This window comes from Amphiprion ocellaris, chromosome 2, assembly GCF_022539595.1.
Source record: "Amphiprion ocellaris isolate individual 3 ecotype Okinawa chromosome 2, ASM2253959v1, whole genome shotgun sequence".
Taxonomy (NCBI): domain Eukaryota; kingdom Metazoa; phylum Chordata; class Actinopteri; family Pomacentridae; genus Amphiprion; species Amphiprion ocellaris.
The window spans coordinates 10,117,683-10,134,425 of NC_072767.1; the positions used below are offsets into that span (position 1 = coordinate 10,117,683).

Here is a 16,743-nt window from a genome sequence, read left to right on the forward strand (position 1 = left end):
GGGAGAGATGGTCTGACTGGCCGAGGTGGGGGAGGGGTGTTGTTCTGTAGCCGTGCTTGATGTTAGAATAAACGTGATCTAGAGTGTTTTCCCCTCTGGTTGGACATTTGACATGCTGATGGAACTTAGGGAGCAGTCTTTAGATTGGCCTTATTAAAGTCTCCAGCTATAATGTGAACGCCATCGGGGTGGGCCCGCTGCTGTTCATTTATGGCGTTCAGCAGGAGAGAGAGCGCCGTGCTAGCATTAGCATCTGGTGGAATGTAAACAGCAGTGACGATCACTACTGTTAGCTCTCTCGGGAGAAAATAAGGCCGGCATCTGATATTGTATTACTGTAATACTGTATTTATTCATTTTTTATTCTTCATTCTTGTATATACGGTACATATAAGATGCTGCTGCTGTAACAATTGAAATTTCCCCTGGCATGGGGAGCAATAAAGGATTATCTGATCTTATGTATGGATACCGAATCGCATGACCTTAATATGTAGTGAGTGGCAGGAAATGATGGGACTCGGAAACACTCAAACAGTTTAATCAAATGTTCCTTGTACAATGTCAGACGATGATTCCGCAGCAGTTGATTTGTACTAAGATTGCAATCATGGGATCGTCAGCAGGCAACTGACATAGCATTCACTTGTTGTCACAGTTACAGTGACGCCATGCTGCTGTCTTGAAATGATACAGAAATCTTAAACAAATCCATGGATCCAGACTCGAATCTAATGAGGTGGTCCCTGTGTCATTTCTGACCTTCCCTGAAAATTTCATCCAAATCTGTTAGTCCGATTTTGAGTAATGTTGCACACGGACTGAATAACAGATGGAGAGACAAACGTATGCCGATTGTCCCATTACTCTGCCGTGTTCCTTGGCGGAGTAATAACAGAATGTGTTCAAAACTGAACAAAAAATAAATAAACCATCACATCATCAAATTAATATTTGGTAGTCCTGCCATAGAGCTACAATAAATTTTAAATAGAAATAAATTTTATAGCTCAAAAACGTTCATCATGTCTTCTTGTTAATACATTAGTTTTGAGTTCTTTTGTTCAGACATAAGGTGAATAGATAGATGTTGATTACCTTCTTGACAGCTTCAGCAAAAGCTCTTGCCTTCATCAGAAGCATCTCACTGACAGCGTGTGACGTGTCAGCCGGCAGATTTTGACAGCCGGCATTTGCGGCACGACCAGTAGAGTCACCAGATTCGCTGGGCCAACCACGCCCACGCCGTAATGGCATGTCATGGTGAGCCCAACGGACCCGACCATCCCACCAGGCATGCCACAGCCCCCGCCGTCCTATTTCATCTGGAGTAGGGTGTCCCAGGCGTGGGAGAGCATGAAGCCTCCCTCGTTCCTGTTCATGGCCCTCTCTGCACGCCTCCTTATCTCCATAGTCTCCTTAATCCAGCGTTTCAGTTTGTTTTCTTCTGACCCGATGATTTTTGCCCCGTCCCAGTCCATAACATGATTGTCCTTTTGCAGTGGTCTGATATTGCAGATTTGAGATTTTCTTGTAGTGCCTTTTTTTTCTGAGATCTTGTGAGTCATGTTGCTGTTTCCTTTTCACATTCTTTCTGATGTTCTTTTCTCCTTGTGTAAAATGTTCTCCTTGTCTCCCTGATGTATGTGTTATTACAAGAGTTGCATGGCATAAATTTTATAGCTAAACATAGAGCTCTAATCCTGGCTGTCATGTTCTCCACAAGCCTTTCACACTGTTGAGGGGTAATCTTGTCCCATTCTTCTTGAATTACTGCTTTTAGTTCTTCTAAATTCTTTAGTTTACGTTTTGAAACAGACCTTTTGATAAATCATCACAGATTTTCAATGGGGCTCCTGTCCATGGATTGAGCTGGCCACTGTAAGACCTGGATACTGTGCTCCTGCTGCCAGGTTCTATTGGCCCTCGATGTGTGGCAAGGGACATTATCTTGTTGAAACATCCAGGTTTGACCTCGATGGAACAATGCACATGCAGAAGAGAGCATGTGGGTTTGGAGAATGGCGCTGTCAGGCTGGCTGCTGCCAGGCCGAGTTAGTGCCCTCCCCTCTCCTTCCTCCTGCCTGTTAGGGCAGCCCAGCAGCAGAGAGGAAGCAACAGGTGTTCCCCATCAGCCTATAATCAGCCAGCCCTGTGGAGTGCAACTAATCAAGCCTCATCTGGCTGACTATTTAACCAGACACGACCCAGCTCTCGGTGTGGGAGCGTAACAAAACGAAAATGGAAAAAGAGAAAACAAATGGAAAACACAAAAGGAAGACAAGAGAAAGGAACTAAAGCCCTGTTCCTTCTGGATCCCCCCGTTCCTGCTGTTTGTGCCGTCCGCACTGGACCCTGGACTTTTGAGCAAAGGGAACACTCACCAGAACCGATTCCCTCCATCAGATGTCCTTCCCCATCCACCTGTTGCGGCCCCAAACCCTGGCTGCCTCTGCTGTGAGCCTGCTCTGAGCATTCCCCCTGGACCTCGTGAGTTTGTTGTCAGCTATAGTTATGGCTCCCATTAAGAGCACTGTATTTAGGAGATGACTTCAGTTGTAGTTCCTTCTCGCTATCATTGTAAGGAAAGCCTCGAGTTTAGTTCCCCTTAGGTCCCGCTACAGGCTTCAGAGCTTAGTGCGCTCTGTTTTTAGTTTCCTATATGTTGTTGACTTCTGTTGTTGTCCCTGAGGAAATTGTTTAATAAACCTAAGTTACTCATTATTTATGACTGTTCATTTCCTGCGCCTGAGCTCACACTGAACATCCGTGACAGGCGCAATATTTGGCAGAGTTCAATGTGCAATCACATCACAGTGAGATGACCAACACCAGCAGCACTCATACATCCCCAAACCATGATACTGCCTCCGCCATCCTTGATAGTAGGCACTGTACATGCTGGAGATAATGCTTCGCCTGGCCTTCTGCATACCCTCACATTAGCAGGAGGAAGATAAAGCTGGAAACTGGACTCATCTGACCACAAAATCTTCTTCCAGTTCCTAGCTGTCCAGTTCTTGTGCCATGGTTCCGGGGGTGAACCCAAAGGGAGAGTACACAGAGCAGGCACAGACAGATGGCAGGTTTGAACATTAAGACTTTATTACAACCAAAACCAAAGTCCACACAAAGCAGGTACAGTACAAAACTAAACTAACTGAAACTAACCGAAGGCATACTCACAACGTGGGTGACTATCTAGCAGGGGCGGAGAGGCAGAACAGTTTGAGAATCGGCGTCAGGAGGACGTGCTGGAGTGGATCCGGGGTGGCCACTGTGGGCAGCGAGGCACAGTCCGGCAGTCAGAGGTCTGGGACAGAGCCGGCGACAGCAGCTCAGCAGGCTGACAGGCTGAATCCAGTGCCGAAGACTGCAGCGACAGCTTCGGCAAACACGCAGGCGGTAAACAGGGCAGACCGAAGGGAGAAATGTGGCATAGCTGATGATACGATCTGCTGATGAGTGGAGTGGGAAGCCAGACTTTATTGCTGGTGGAGATCCCATGCCGCTGCGCTGGTGCAGCTGTTGCCTCGCATCAGTGCAGATCATCAGCGGCCAGGAGCACAACAAGAGGGAGGAGCCTGGAACAAGGGCAAGCGAGACAGAGCAGCAGGGAAGAGAGAGAGAGAGAGAAGAAAAAGAGAGAAGCGCGGAGGAGGGAGAGGAGAAAAAGAGGGAGAGAGAGGAACAAATGGAGTAGAAAAGAGAGGAGAAGGCAGCAAGGGGGCCAGGCAGGGACCCTGACATCTTGTGTGCTTGGGCCCAACGACGCCAGGCAAACCTCTGTCTCTCATTGATCAGGGGCTTATTGACGGACTTGTAGAACCTTAAACCATGATCTAAAAATCAGCCACATACAGTGCCGGTGGAACACTGGACACCAGTTTGGTTTGACCACTGCTGCTAAAGCATCTGCGATGTCATTCAGCAGTTTTCCTTGTACATATGGACCAGGATGCAGCCATTTCTTGCTGAAGAAACCCTTGGACGCTCAGATCTTGGTTTGTCTTCCAAACTGTTGGTTCATCTGTATTTCTGTAGAGTGTATCCAACTGCTGAAGGACTGCATCTGTACTTCCTGGCTATCTAGCGGCAGCTGGACCCTTACTGGCTGAGAATCTGTATCTTCAGGCGTGTTTCCTGCCTGAGGTTCCTTGTTTTAGCCATTTTTGTCTTTCAAGAACTTTCAAATGTGCTGGTTTATATCGACATGAAGTACAACAACAAAAACTGTCTTTAATAAAAAACACGACCTTCATTAGTGGATCACTGGTACCAAAATGACCTAATACTGGAACCAATCAATTTTAAGTCTTTAATGGCTTTTTAAAGATTTGTTTAGTATTATGGCTGTGAAAGAAATTGCACTTGAAGACCTAAGAGTGATTCTTAATGCAATATTTCACAAATGCATGGGGTGTCCAAAAACTTTTTTCCACCACTGCATTTCACCAGAGGATCAAGTGAAAATTTCCATACAGTTTGGGACCAGTTGATTTTGCATTTCAATAGACTTAGCACTCTTCTGTAGAACCATATTGCCTTGACAGTGCTATTAAGAAAGCATGAGAGATAATGTGTGCATGTCTGAAAGAAATACACAAAAATAAATGCAAATTTGGAAAGGTTAGGGAATATGGGGTTAATGCTGTATAAAGAACAAAAAATATGTATATACCCTGTATTGTTTCTATTGATTATTTGATTATTCAGTATGTATTGGGTAGTAGGGCTGAACAAAATGCAGAGAAAATCATATTATGTTGTTATTATGTTGCCAGATGATATGATTTGTAGGCAGGCACCTCTGTCAAACCACAATGCTTCATTTATAATGAAAGTTTTGTGTCTTCAGTATTTCCTCGCTTGTATCTATAGATAAACAGGGCAGGTGATTAACAAAACTGAATATGATATGGGGAAAAGAGCTGCGAGGAGTGCCCAAAGGAAATTACAAGGTTTACAAATGACCTAATTACTTGATTCGTAATGAAAGTACAAATTACTGAGTGAATAATGGAAAACAAAACTGATGAAACACAAGGCAAACTTTGGTAGCAGATCGGCGCTGAGAAAGGGCAGGCAGGAAAACTAGATTGCTGGTTCTGAGTCTGGAGGTCTTGAACAGCATGGCAGTAGAAGCAGACAGCAAATGACCCAAAGTGATTATTGGAGAACAAGGCAGAGAACCAGTTTGGGCATGTGTTAAAGTTGGTGATCTGGCAGTAAATGACTGTCTGAACCAGGTTTTTTTAGCGAAGAGTGTTTAATTAGAAGCAGGTAAGCCAGCCGAGGCACAGGTGTATTCACTTACTGCTAATTAGGTCGCAGTTCAGTCATACACACACTGAGGCAGAGAGGAAGGAGGAGGAGAGATGGCTAGTAAATCAGGGGCAACGGCAGGGATTCTCACACTCCGTCAGTGATCAAAATGGAAGGATTTGAACTCTCGGTGTGTCAATTAAAATTGTCTTTATCAAATACTGCACATTCTGATAGTGATGTAACTTCACATCATGACAGATATCACAGTGGAACGACATAACATTTTTTCTTTTGAATGTTCCAGTTGAATGGCAGTAACCAGGTTAAGGTGCCCAGTCACTACATCTCCTCTCAGATGTTGGCACCCCCCGGACCAGCACCATCCCTGGCTGCTCCCCCATCATCCCTCCCTAGGCCAACACTTCCTACAGAGTCAAAGGCCACTACCACCTCCTCTGATAGGGCAACAAACTCCCCCACCTCACCCAGTAAGTGTTTAAAAATTTACTTTCACTGGCATACATATGGATGGAAGTGCAATAGAAAGACAACATAAAAGGCTTTCTGGTACAAAGGGTCCTTGGTCTGTATTCCAGCGTAATGACTTTAAATATCCACAAACCATCCTTGTTCTTTACTGAAGGAAGAGCTAAAGTGGCATATCCAAACCAATGCAGGCCAGTTGCACTCATGGAGTTTGAGAAATAACCCCGTGACTGACCTATGCAAAATTGCGCAATACAAAATTGTATAGTGCGCAGAGCTCTCTCAGTGATTCTAATAGCAACTCACCATGAACTATATATAATGCTATAGAAGCAAAATTTTCACAATATTTTGCAACAGTTTTAAGGAGTTGGAATAATTTTAACATAGCGTGTTTAGTCGAAGGTTATATAAAAAAGAAAAAAAAGATTGCGTACAACTGTACCCAGGACAACTGGCTTGTAGGCAATAGCCAAGCTATTAAAGGGATATTTTTGAAATAATCCTCACTTCACTTATTTGTGCCTAAAACCTTTGCACAAAACTGTATTTACCAGGAAATTATTGCAAACACAGAATTACATTCTGGACCATTTTCTAGTATTGTTTGCCTGACACACAACCACTCACTGATGTACACAGTAGTTGTCGAGTGGTTTCAAAATTAAGCATGCTTTTGATCATCACGTTCCCAATATAGTAATGAAATGTAGTAAGTAGAGTCAGATTCAGTAAGAAAATGGTCCTTTTCTGTTGTTATCATTGTACTATTTTATTATTAAATTAAGTGTTGTAATTTATGTGTATTCAATGTGAAGACTTTTGATGTTATTAGATATTAGATTTTTTTCCAATATCTCATGGGACAATATTATCCAACGCTTTTTGGCTGATTGTCTGATTGTCGACAAAGCACATTTTTTTCACGTTATTACAGGAAACATCAGGTCTCTCTTGTTGTGGACTTAACATAATTATTATGCCTACTAATATGTTCATGGCTTGCTGGGAGATGCAAACATAATACACAGTACTTCTCAAATGTACCCATTTAATGGGCAAAAAAATGATATGTAAAACTTTTTTTTTTTTTTTTTACAATTTTTATTTTTATAAAACATTTTGCAAAACTGTGAACATTTAGCCTGAGTGTAATCTGTCTTTTAAAATGTTGGTTTGGTGCCAATATTTAATTTTAAAGCCTTGGTTGGCCACTGATCATGCCATTGTCATCACGCATTCCGAGTGGCCTTTTAAAGGAGTTTTAGACTACCTCAATTTTGCAAATGAATTAGTGCTTATTGATCTGTGAGTTGAAAAACCTTTGAAAAAAGACATTATAGTGATCAACATGAGTTAATGTTAAACTGTACATGAGAAATGGATCCCCTTTAAATAAATCCACTGAAACTGAACCCAGGTTTCAATTACATTCAAATATCCATAACAGTTTCACTGTCATTACAAAAAAGATAAATTATTTCACCATGCATTTTGTTGTGACACAGGATCAAAATAGTCTGACAGCTCCAGTTCAGTGTTAGGTGGTACAGGTGAAGATGGTGTTACAGCTGTTAAAATTACTGCAATGCTTAGGATAGCGTTACTTTTTAACCAACAACTGAATAAAGAAAGGATGGTTTTTACCTTGCTGACATCTTTCGACTGCATCTGCAGTCTTCCTCACAGCGTCATCCGACGTGTGATGACATGTCCTTTTTATCACGTGGCCGATCTGTCAGAATTGGTCAGATCAGCCACGCCCTCCACCGTCCGGTGGTCTCTGGAGGATGGAATCCCAGGTATGCGAGAGGGTGTAGGCCCCCTCGTTCCGGTTCATGGAGCTGCTCGCCCGCTTCCTGATCTTGATGGCCTCCTTGATCCATTGTTTGTATTTGTTGGCCTCCGATGTTACAATCCTCTCCCTGTCCCAATCCATGACGTGGTTATTTCTTTTACAGTGGTCCATGATGGCTGATTTTTTGTTTTCTTGATCTGCTTTTTCTTTTTGTGTTCTTGTGAGTGGTCTAATTTTTTCCTTTTCACATTCTGTCTAGTGTTCCTTTCGTCTTGTGTTGAATGATCTGCCTGTTTCGCCAATGTACACTATATTGCTAGAAGTATTTGCTCACCTGCCTTGACTCGCATATGAAAGTAAGTGACATCCCATTCCTAATCCGTAGGGTTCAATATGACGTCGGTCCACCCTTTGCAGCTAGAACAGCTTCAACTCTTCTGGGAAGGCTGTCCACAAGGTGTAGGAGTGTGTTTATGGGAATTGTGAACCATTCTTCCAGAAGCGCATTTGTGAGGTCACACACTGATGTTGGACTAGAAGGCCTGGCTCTCAGTCTCCGCTCTAATTCATCCCAAAGGTGTTCTATCGGGTTGAGGTCAGGACTCTGTGCAGGCCAGTCAAGTTCATCCACACCAGACTCTGTCATCCATGTCTTTATGGACCTTTCTTTGTGCACTGGTGCACAGTCATGTTGGAAGAGGAAGGGGCCAGTTCCAAACTGTTCCCACAAAGTTGGGAGCATGGAATTGTCCAAAATGTCTTGGTATGCTGAAACATTCAGAGTTCCTTTCACTGGAACTAAGGGGCCAAGCCCAGCTCCTGAAAAACAACCCACACCATAATCCCCCCTCCACCAAACTTTACACTTGGCACAATGCAGTCCGACAAGTATCGTTCTCCTGGCAACCGCCAAACCCGGACTCGTCCATCAGATTGCCAGATGGAGAAGCGCGATTCGTCACTCCACAGAACGTGTCTCCACTGCTCTAGAGTCCAGTGGCGGCGTGCTTTACACCACTGCATCCCACGCTTTGCATTGCACTTGGTGATGTATGGCTTGGATGCAGTTGCTCAGCCATGGAAACCCATTCCATGGAGCTCTCTGCGCACTGTTCTTGAGCTAATCTGAAGGCCACATGAAGTTTGAAGGTCTGTAGCGATTGACTCTGCAGAAAGTTGGCGACCTCTTCGCACTATGTGCCTCAGCAGTGATGTTGTGATGTACCAAGGAGGGGGTTGATGATTTCTACTAGAGCTTTTGAAAGGTTGTAGGTGACTGATCCAATACTGTCTACTATGGGGCACAGTGGTGTGTCTTTTTTGTGTATTTCTGGTGTTCCATATATCCCGGGGTAACGTTGGCTGTGGGTATCAGATGGTTATATGCTTCCTGTGTTATCTTATTGGTTTCTAGTAGTGGTTTTAGCAGAGTTTTTAGGGTCCTTTTCTTTTGTTCTGTGGGATCTCTTTTGAGTATTTCCTATGTGTTCTTGTCTTCTAGCATGTTTGTTAGCTGTTTTTCATGTGTCCATGTCCATTGATGTCTGCGGTTCTTCCTTTATCAGCTGGTAGGATGGTGATGGTCTTGTCCTGTTTGAGTGATTTTATTGCTTTTGCTTCTTGCTTTGTGATGTTGCTATGTGGAAGTTTTGACGATTTTAATCATGGTTCTTGCAGCAGTCTCTTCACAACCATGGGGAAGAAGCTGTGTCTCAGTCTGTTGGTGTGGGCTTTCATGACTCTGAGTCTGCCAGGTGGACAGGGTATCCTAGGTCAGTGGTTCCCAACCTGGTGTCCGCGCCCCCCCCCGGGGGGGGGGGGGGGGGCGCCAGAGATCTGGGGGGCATACCCAAAGCTTTGTCTGCTCTGAGGCTGTGATGTTATAGAAACAGGTTTTTACATTCTGGATAAAATCAAAGTAACAGACTCACTGTGTCATCACAAGTCTACTTATAAAACATTTTTAAAACACATTTATTTGGTCTTTCTTCAGGTTGGCTCATTAGTTCATCCCGATTCATTCATCATCATTCATCATCATTCATTCATTCATCCGTTTGTGTGCAGTTAGAAAACTACTGACGGAAACGGTGTCTGAAAAACTCAAAACGGGTGAAGATTCATCAGTACCTAAAAACTCCGGCTATACCTCGAGAGTTACCTTAAATTTGGTTTTATTAAAGGACAAGACAGAATTCTGTTATTTGTGGTGAAATACTCGCAAAAGACAGCATGAAGCCAGCGAATTACGGCGACGTCAGGAAATAAAACACAGTTCGGTAAAGTCGGAAAGATATTCACAAATTCGGATTTCCGGCATCAATAACTCATTAAATATACGTTGTCTAAACCTAATGTTCTACAAGCCCAGTTTAATCAAAAGTAGCTGTCTTTCAAGCTGCAAAAATGAAATTGGTGTCTATGAGCAGCCGGCTGTGCGACGAGTGAACAGGGACCGTCTGCAAAATGCAAAACCGCTGCAAACAGCGAAGAGACACAAATATTCAACAAATTTACTGCAGCCAGCAACTGACTCCTGCTGGTCATACTACAACCCTTGGTTTGATATTAAATTTTTTTTCTCATAATTTTAAGGATTTTTTTTAGTTTAAAAAAAAAAAAATCAATAACTTAACTCTTATGCATTGTAGTGTCACCAAATTTACAGCAGCCATAAACTCTCTCCTCCTCGTCATAGTACAACTCTTGAACTCTTGGTTTGATATAAAATATAATTTTTTTGTAATTTTAGGGAATTTTCTATTAGTAATACAATTCAATAACTTCCCTCTTATGTTTTGTAGTGTACTTATGTGGTGGTGGTGGTGTGTGTGTGTGTGTGTGTGTGTGTGTGTGTGTGTGTGTGTGTGTGTGTGTGTGTGTGTGTGTGTGTGTGTGTGTGTGTGTGTGTGTGTGTGTGTGTGTGTGTGGTGGTGGTGGGGTGGTGGGGGGGTGGGGGGGGTGGGGGTGGGGATAGATCTCCTCTAGGCGTGGAAGTGGGGAGCCAATGACCCACTGAGCCGTCTTGATGACCTGCTGCAGTTGTTTCTTTTCAGATGCAGTGCAGCTGGCATACTACACCGTACAGCCATAGGTGAGGACACTCTCTATTGTGCAGTGGTAGAAGTTCTTCAGCAGAGGTGGGAGGAATTTGCTCCTCCTCAGTGTTCTCAGAAAGAAGAGACGCTGCTGGGACTTTTTGGTGATGTGGGTGGTGTTCATAGTCGAGCCCAGGTCCTCCGCGATGTGCAGGCCAAGAGACTTAAAGCTGGTGACCCGTTCCACTTCCTCCCCATTGATGTGGTCCTCGATTTCCGGAAGTCAATAATGACTTCTTTTGTCTTCTTGGTGTTGAGGTTAAGGTGCCAGTGCTTTGACCCTCTCCCTGTATGGTGTCTCATAATCGTTCTCATAATCGTTGTTGATGAGCCCCACAACGGTTATATCATCCGCAAATTTGATGAGGGTGTTGGAGCCATGAGTAGCGACAGTCATAAGTATACAGTGTGTACAAGACTGGACACAGCACACAGCCCTGAGGAACACCAGTACTGAGGACAATGGTGGAGGATGTGGAGATGCCCATTCTGACATGCTGGGGTCTGTTAGTCAGGAAGTCCTTGATCCACAGACAGAGGGAGGTTCCAAGTTGTAGTGTCTGCAGTTTGTTGATGAGTCTGCTGGGGCTGATGGAGTTAAATGCCGAGCTGAAGTCAACAAATAGCATCCTAATATATGTGCTGGGGTTTTCAGTGTGGCTGAGAGCGATGTGGAGGGTGATGGAGATGGCATCGTTTGTGGATCTGTTGGACCTTTAGGCAAACTGATGTTGATCAAAGCCAGGTACGATGTGGGCCTTGACATGCTGTAACACCAGTCTCTCCATACATTTCATGCTCACCGATGTCAGGGCAACAGGCCGGTAGTCATTTAATCCTGTGACGGCAGAGAATTTGGGCACAGGGATTATTGGGGCAGTTTTCAGGCAGGTGGGGACTGTGGCTTGCTGCAGTGAACGGTTAAAGGTGTTCTTGCATCTAGCAACAAGCTGATGAGCACATGATTTCAGCACCCTCCCTGGCATTCCTTCCGGTCCTGGTGCTTTCCTGGTGTCGATGCCACGCAGGACTTGCAGTACCTGATGTTGTTGGATGGTGGGGGCTGGTCATGCTCTGATAATGTGATAATGTCAGCTGTGTGTCCTCTGCCTGTCTGTTGTCCCCTTCAAAGCGGGAGAAAAAGGTGTTAAGCTGGTCTCGGAGAGAAGTGTCGGTGGGAGGGGGGGATGTTGTGGCATTGTTTGTGGTCAGTAATATTCTGTATGTGTATAATAAGAACATATATAATGTAATAGAAATAAATAGAAATATAATAATATATATAATATAATTTTTGTATATATGTATATTAACCGTATACAGTTAGTTCAGGAATCTGTTTAATAGCAAAAAGTATTAACATTTGTAGCACTAGGCAATTTTTGTCAGTTTATAATCAGGAATCGCTCTTAGGTCAGATGTAAACACATCAACTGAGTGGAGTTTGTCCTCCTGTCTGAAACAGACACGCAATAAAGGAAGAGAGCACCTGGACAGTCCTCTGCCCAGTGAAAAATAGACTCACCAACATCAAATTGATGGAAAACAAAGCAACCATAGACTGAGTGAAAAGATGCTTGTTCAGTGTGAAGTGAACTTGCTTGCACAGATGTGATTATATAGATAGAGGGGTTAGAATTGAATTGTAAGAACAGGAACAATCAGTGACTCACTTCAGGGGGTTGGACGCTGTTCTCTGCTCCCTTGGGATATATTCATATCCCATCCCATAGATTTTGTGGTGCATTATTCAACTTTGAGTGACTTTTGAGAGACATTATGAGACTGATGATGTTAACATAAACACCCTCAGCATACTCTTCCCCTGGGACTCCCCCTGCCAGTCGATCCTCCTTCGTTGGAGTCACCCCTCGAGACCCAGATGGACTCTATCAAGCCCAGGTAGGTATGGTTCATTTGATATTGTCAGGGTCAATTTAGGGAGGTCCAAACAATCCCCATATTCGCAGAAGGTTAAGAGGTTTCCAAATCTGTTCAGAAAACAAATCTACTCTCATTTTTTTTAATTAAATTTTGACAAAGCAGAAGTGATTTAATGAAATATTTTGCATCTTTAGTCTAGCTCTTCTTTTGTGCTAATTAGGTTGACTTAAGATGAAAATGTTAAGTAACCCACGCTAAAGATGTTATTCATGTTGCCCTTAAATCAAAGGTTGTTTCGTAACGTGTTCATTTGCTGTTTATATGCTGTCTCTTTCTACTAATCCTCTCTGATATTAGTATATAAGAATACACTAACACTATTGTTAACTGGCAGCTTTAATCTGAAAGTATGTCTCTCTGTAAGTTGAGTCGTGAAAACCTCGTATCAGTTAATAATGTAGGAGATGTAAAATACTTGAGGGGTCCCAACAATTTAAGGGGGCCCTAAAATATGTACAGTAGTCATTAATTTGTGTCAACATGAGTAAAAAAAAAAAAAAAGCAAATTTTCTGTTCCAATTATCTGTATATGTGAGAGAAAGCAGACCTCTCATTCATTTCTTCAGTGCCAAGCCAATCCATTTTTCATGTTCAGTTGTAGAAGCGGTAACTTTCCTTGTTTTATTTGCGGGCGGTGACACTCCATGATTTTGGTTATTACGAGGTAGTGGTCTGGGCCTGGCTTTTATGGTGAAGGTATGATGAGTTGCAGGTGGACCACTCCTCACCACAGGTGTGTTCATTGATTATCATATAGCCTGCACTTGCACACATTCCACACACACTTCACTCACACCCACAAGAGGGAAAAGGAAAAGGAGGGAAAAGCACAGATGTGATTATACAGATACAAGAAGAGGTGGAAGTGGAGGGCATGACAAAATTAAGATATTTGCCGAAACTGGTAAATATATTATAGCTATATGCTTTTTCTAAATTTTATCAAAATTTTTGTCCCTTAATCATTTGAGTTTTGGGGGGCATTCTGAGAATAGTTTTTGCCCTTTGCCCCCATTAGTTTTCAACGTTGTCATTTCAGAAGATGTGAAGTAAATGAAGCAGTTACTAAATCGCAGGCTGCAAATATGTACTGTAGTTTTATTAATGGAGTGATTGCAAGATGTTTTACTTTAGCTATAAACATATGTGGTCAGAGTCTCAAGCCAGTGCATGGACCATCAGGTAGTTTTGGTATTCAGAAGCATATTTACTAGGGCTAGGACCTTAACGCGTTAATTTCGATTAATTAATTAATTAATTACAGCTAAAATAACGCGTTAAAACTAATTATGCAATTAATTGCACCCTCCTCAGATCCCTCATTTCTGGCACACCGGTAACGCTGATGAACACTCCAGCCCAGTGGGTGGCGGTAATGAGCCTAAAGTCTGTTTGTAGCCATGAAGAAGAAGCACAGGAAGCACTGAGTGAAGTCAGGCGCTGGTGAACAGTGAAGGAAGACGAGATTGAGCTTGTTGGGCAGAAAGTTTTCTTTTAAAAATCTTTCCGATGGCAGCTTGGATTAAAAGCCTGGTTGTGTGGAAATTGTACAACAAAGAGTTTTCTGATTACTGCGTCACTTCATGCCGATGGTATCACTTCAATGTAAAACATGTTGCTGTTAGCACCAGAGCTAACGTTAGCTACGACTCATGCTAACGGCTAACGGTGTAGCCATCCCATAATAGACCGCTTTTCTAGACAGTGCTTAAGTTTACAGAAAGTCTTAAAATGTTGAATAAAATCCCTATAAGTGCACTTAGATTTGCAGTAATCTGTGAATGTAGCAGACAGATGAAAAATGCAGATAAATAGAAATGAAACATTTTTGTGGTTTAAGTTTTTACTCCATCGAGGCTCTGCCTCCTTGCAGGAGGAATAACCTAAACAACAAAAATATCGCTTTTAATAATTTAATTAGAAACTTTTTGTTTATAAAAAAATTACATAAATAAAAAGTGATATTCCTATAAAAAGAACCATCAAATTTACACCATTTATCAGACCCAGAAAAGATGAAAACAGAATGAATCTCTGGATTTTCAACTTTCTGAAGCTCCTTGAACTACTTATGCTGATTTTATGTGCCATACCACTGTATGGCACATAAAATCACAACTAAATTCACAACTAAATTCAGGCTTTAAGTTATCAAAATCACTTTTTTCTATATGTCTCATTTTCCTTTTTTAAAATAAATTTTAAATTATAAACACGTATATGTCTATTCATTGATTCAACTGTCAACCACAATTTTATTTGAATTGAAAAACTTCACTAATTGTGTCAAATATTGCTATTTGAAAAAACTGCAATTATTGCGATTAATTAATTACAAAGCCTGTAATTAATTAGATTAAATTTTTTAAAATGACGTCCCACCACTAATATTTACGTTATGTAATATGTGGATTAAAAAAAATCAAAGTTATGAACAGCTTAAGAAACTGCTCAGTTACTACTGCTGAGACAGGAGTCTTCTCTCCCTCTCTCTCTGTATTTCTAATGTTTCTCACAAGCAAATGCATGGTGAGATAAGGTCTCAGAGGTTGAGGTTATTAGAAATATATTGATGTAATTCAAATCCAGTCTTAGTTTCAAATTCAGTCATTTTTAATGTTGCCATTCTTGTTGTTATTCTTATTATCATCTAATATTCTTATTTCATTGGTGAAACATGTTCATCCAGGTATTACGTGAAAGTCATGCTCACCTTTCACAAAAGTATGAATCTCTGCGTTTTTGTACAACTTAGGGCCTTGAACATTTTCAGAATTAGAGCCATTGCAAAAATGCTATAAAGTAGGGGTATTCAACTAAAATTCAAAGAGGTCCAGTCAGAGAAAATTTATTAAAGCAAAGGTCCCGGTCATCATAATGTCTAACTTAATTAGTGTGACACATGTTGATGTATCCTAGTAGTTTTATTAGAGTTTGCATGTAATCAATAATTTTTCTGTCAAATCAAATAAATTCAGTACAGTTCAAAAACAGTTTGACCGCATTTATTCATAAATAACTTCTGATATAACTGTACATCTTAAAACAAAGAGTAGAACTTGAAAAAAATTGTGACTGAACAATCTGAACCAAGTTATATACATCTTTAACAATAAATAAATCTGAAAAAATGCAAATAATTGAACACTTTTACATTTTTTTCCTCTCTTATATCACTCCTCTTATATCCCCTGCTGCTTAATGGGAGAACTGAGCTGTAGCTCCTGCCAGTGTTTTGAATCGTGGTCTGAATGGTGTCAGGGTCATTCTCAAACACATTTGGGGCTCATTGGTGAGTCTGGAATGACATTTAGTTTTGATAATGTTCATAGTTGAGAAGCTGCCTCGCAGTTGTATGTTGAGCCAGTCATGGTCAACATGTGCAGGGCTACTTTCCTCTCGGTGTCGATTTGTTTAAAATTCTTATTGTCTGTCCTTCTCTTCTCTGTCCCTGGCCTGTTTTCTGAACTCAGCTGTGATGTTTAGCGGCTGTAATGCAGAGACTTCATTGGCTGAGTAGCATCACGTGGGATGGCTGAACTTGTACATAATTGGTCTGTGTGTTTTCTGAGCTGATAACCAATGCCGTAAACACTGGAAAAGCAGCGCCGGTAGAATAGAAGCGACCCGTCAAATTTAAAATCCCGGTACAATTTACTGATTACAGGTCTACTGGATAAAACAGCGTCTGAATCTGGATCTGGACCACGGTCCGGCAGTTAGTGACCCCTTCTATAAAGGCTATAGAGGCCATTTTACTTTCTACCAAAACCAGATTATGAATTTTGCACTATACATCCTGAATTACAATATCACAGAAATCATATACCATGTACAATATCATAAATTGATTAGGTAAATTGGTGCCAGTCAATTCAAAGATGTGGTGAGAAAGTAATTGCAGTTTCTGAGAACCTGGAGTAGACTTCATAATATAATTTCTTTTACAAGAGTAGAACAGTTTTCAATATGAGCTGCTTAGCTTTAAAATTAATGTGTCAAACACATCTGATTGTTTTGGTGTTTTTGAATCTGTTCTTCACTGTCTCTTTCACACTGTCCTCCACATTTACACAGGGCACTGCTCTTTCAGGAGGCTTGTTTGTGTTTGCAATTTACCCAGCAGTGTTTAATGCAGCCAGAGCTTCA

The 16,743-nt window shown here is 41.8% G+C and overlaps 1 protein-coding gene across 8 annotated transcripts in view; it reads left to right on the plus strand.

Annotated features, from left to right (window-relative positions):
* Positions 1 to 16,743, plus strand: part of nfic (nuclear factor I/C) — a 99,621-nt gene that overhangs the window by 68,768 nt on the left and 14,110 nt on the right. For 3 of the 8 annotated variants that reach the window (XM_055005144.1, XM_055005145.1, XM_055005148.1), the window contains exons 11-13: positions 5,573 to 5,756; positions 10,595 to 10,646; positions 12,464 to 12,552. In XM_055005144.1, the coding sequence (XP_054861119.1) occupies positions 5,573 to 5,756; positions 10,595 to 10,646; positions 12,464 to 12,552 (325 nt within the window). Of the gene's footprint in view, positions 1 to 5,572; positions 5,757 to 10,594; positions 10,647 to 12,463; positions 12,553 to 16,743 lie in introns of those variants that run through there. The other 5 variants (XM_055005154.1, XM_055005156.1, XM_035954005.2 and 2 more) reach the window with 4 other exon arrangements.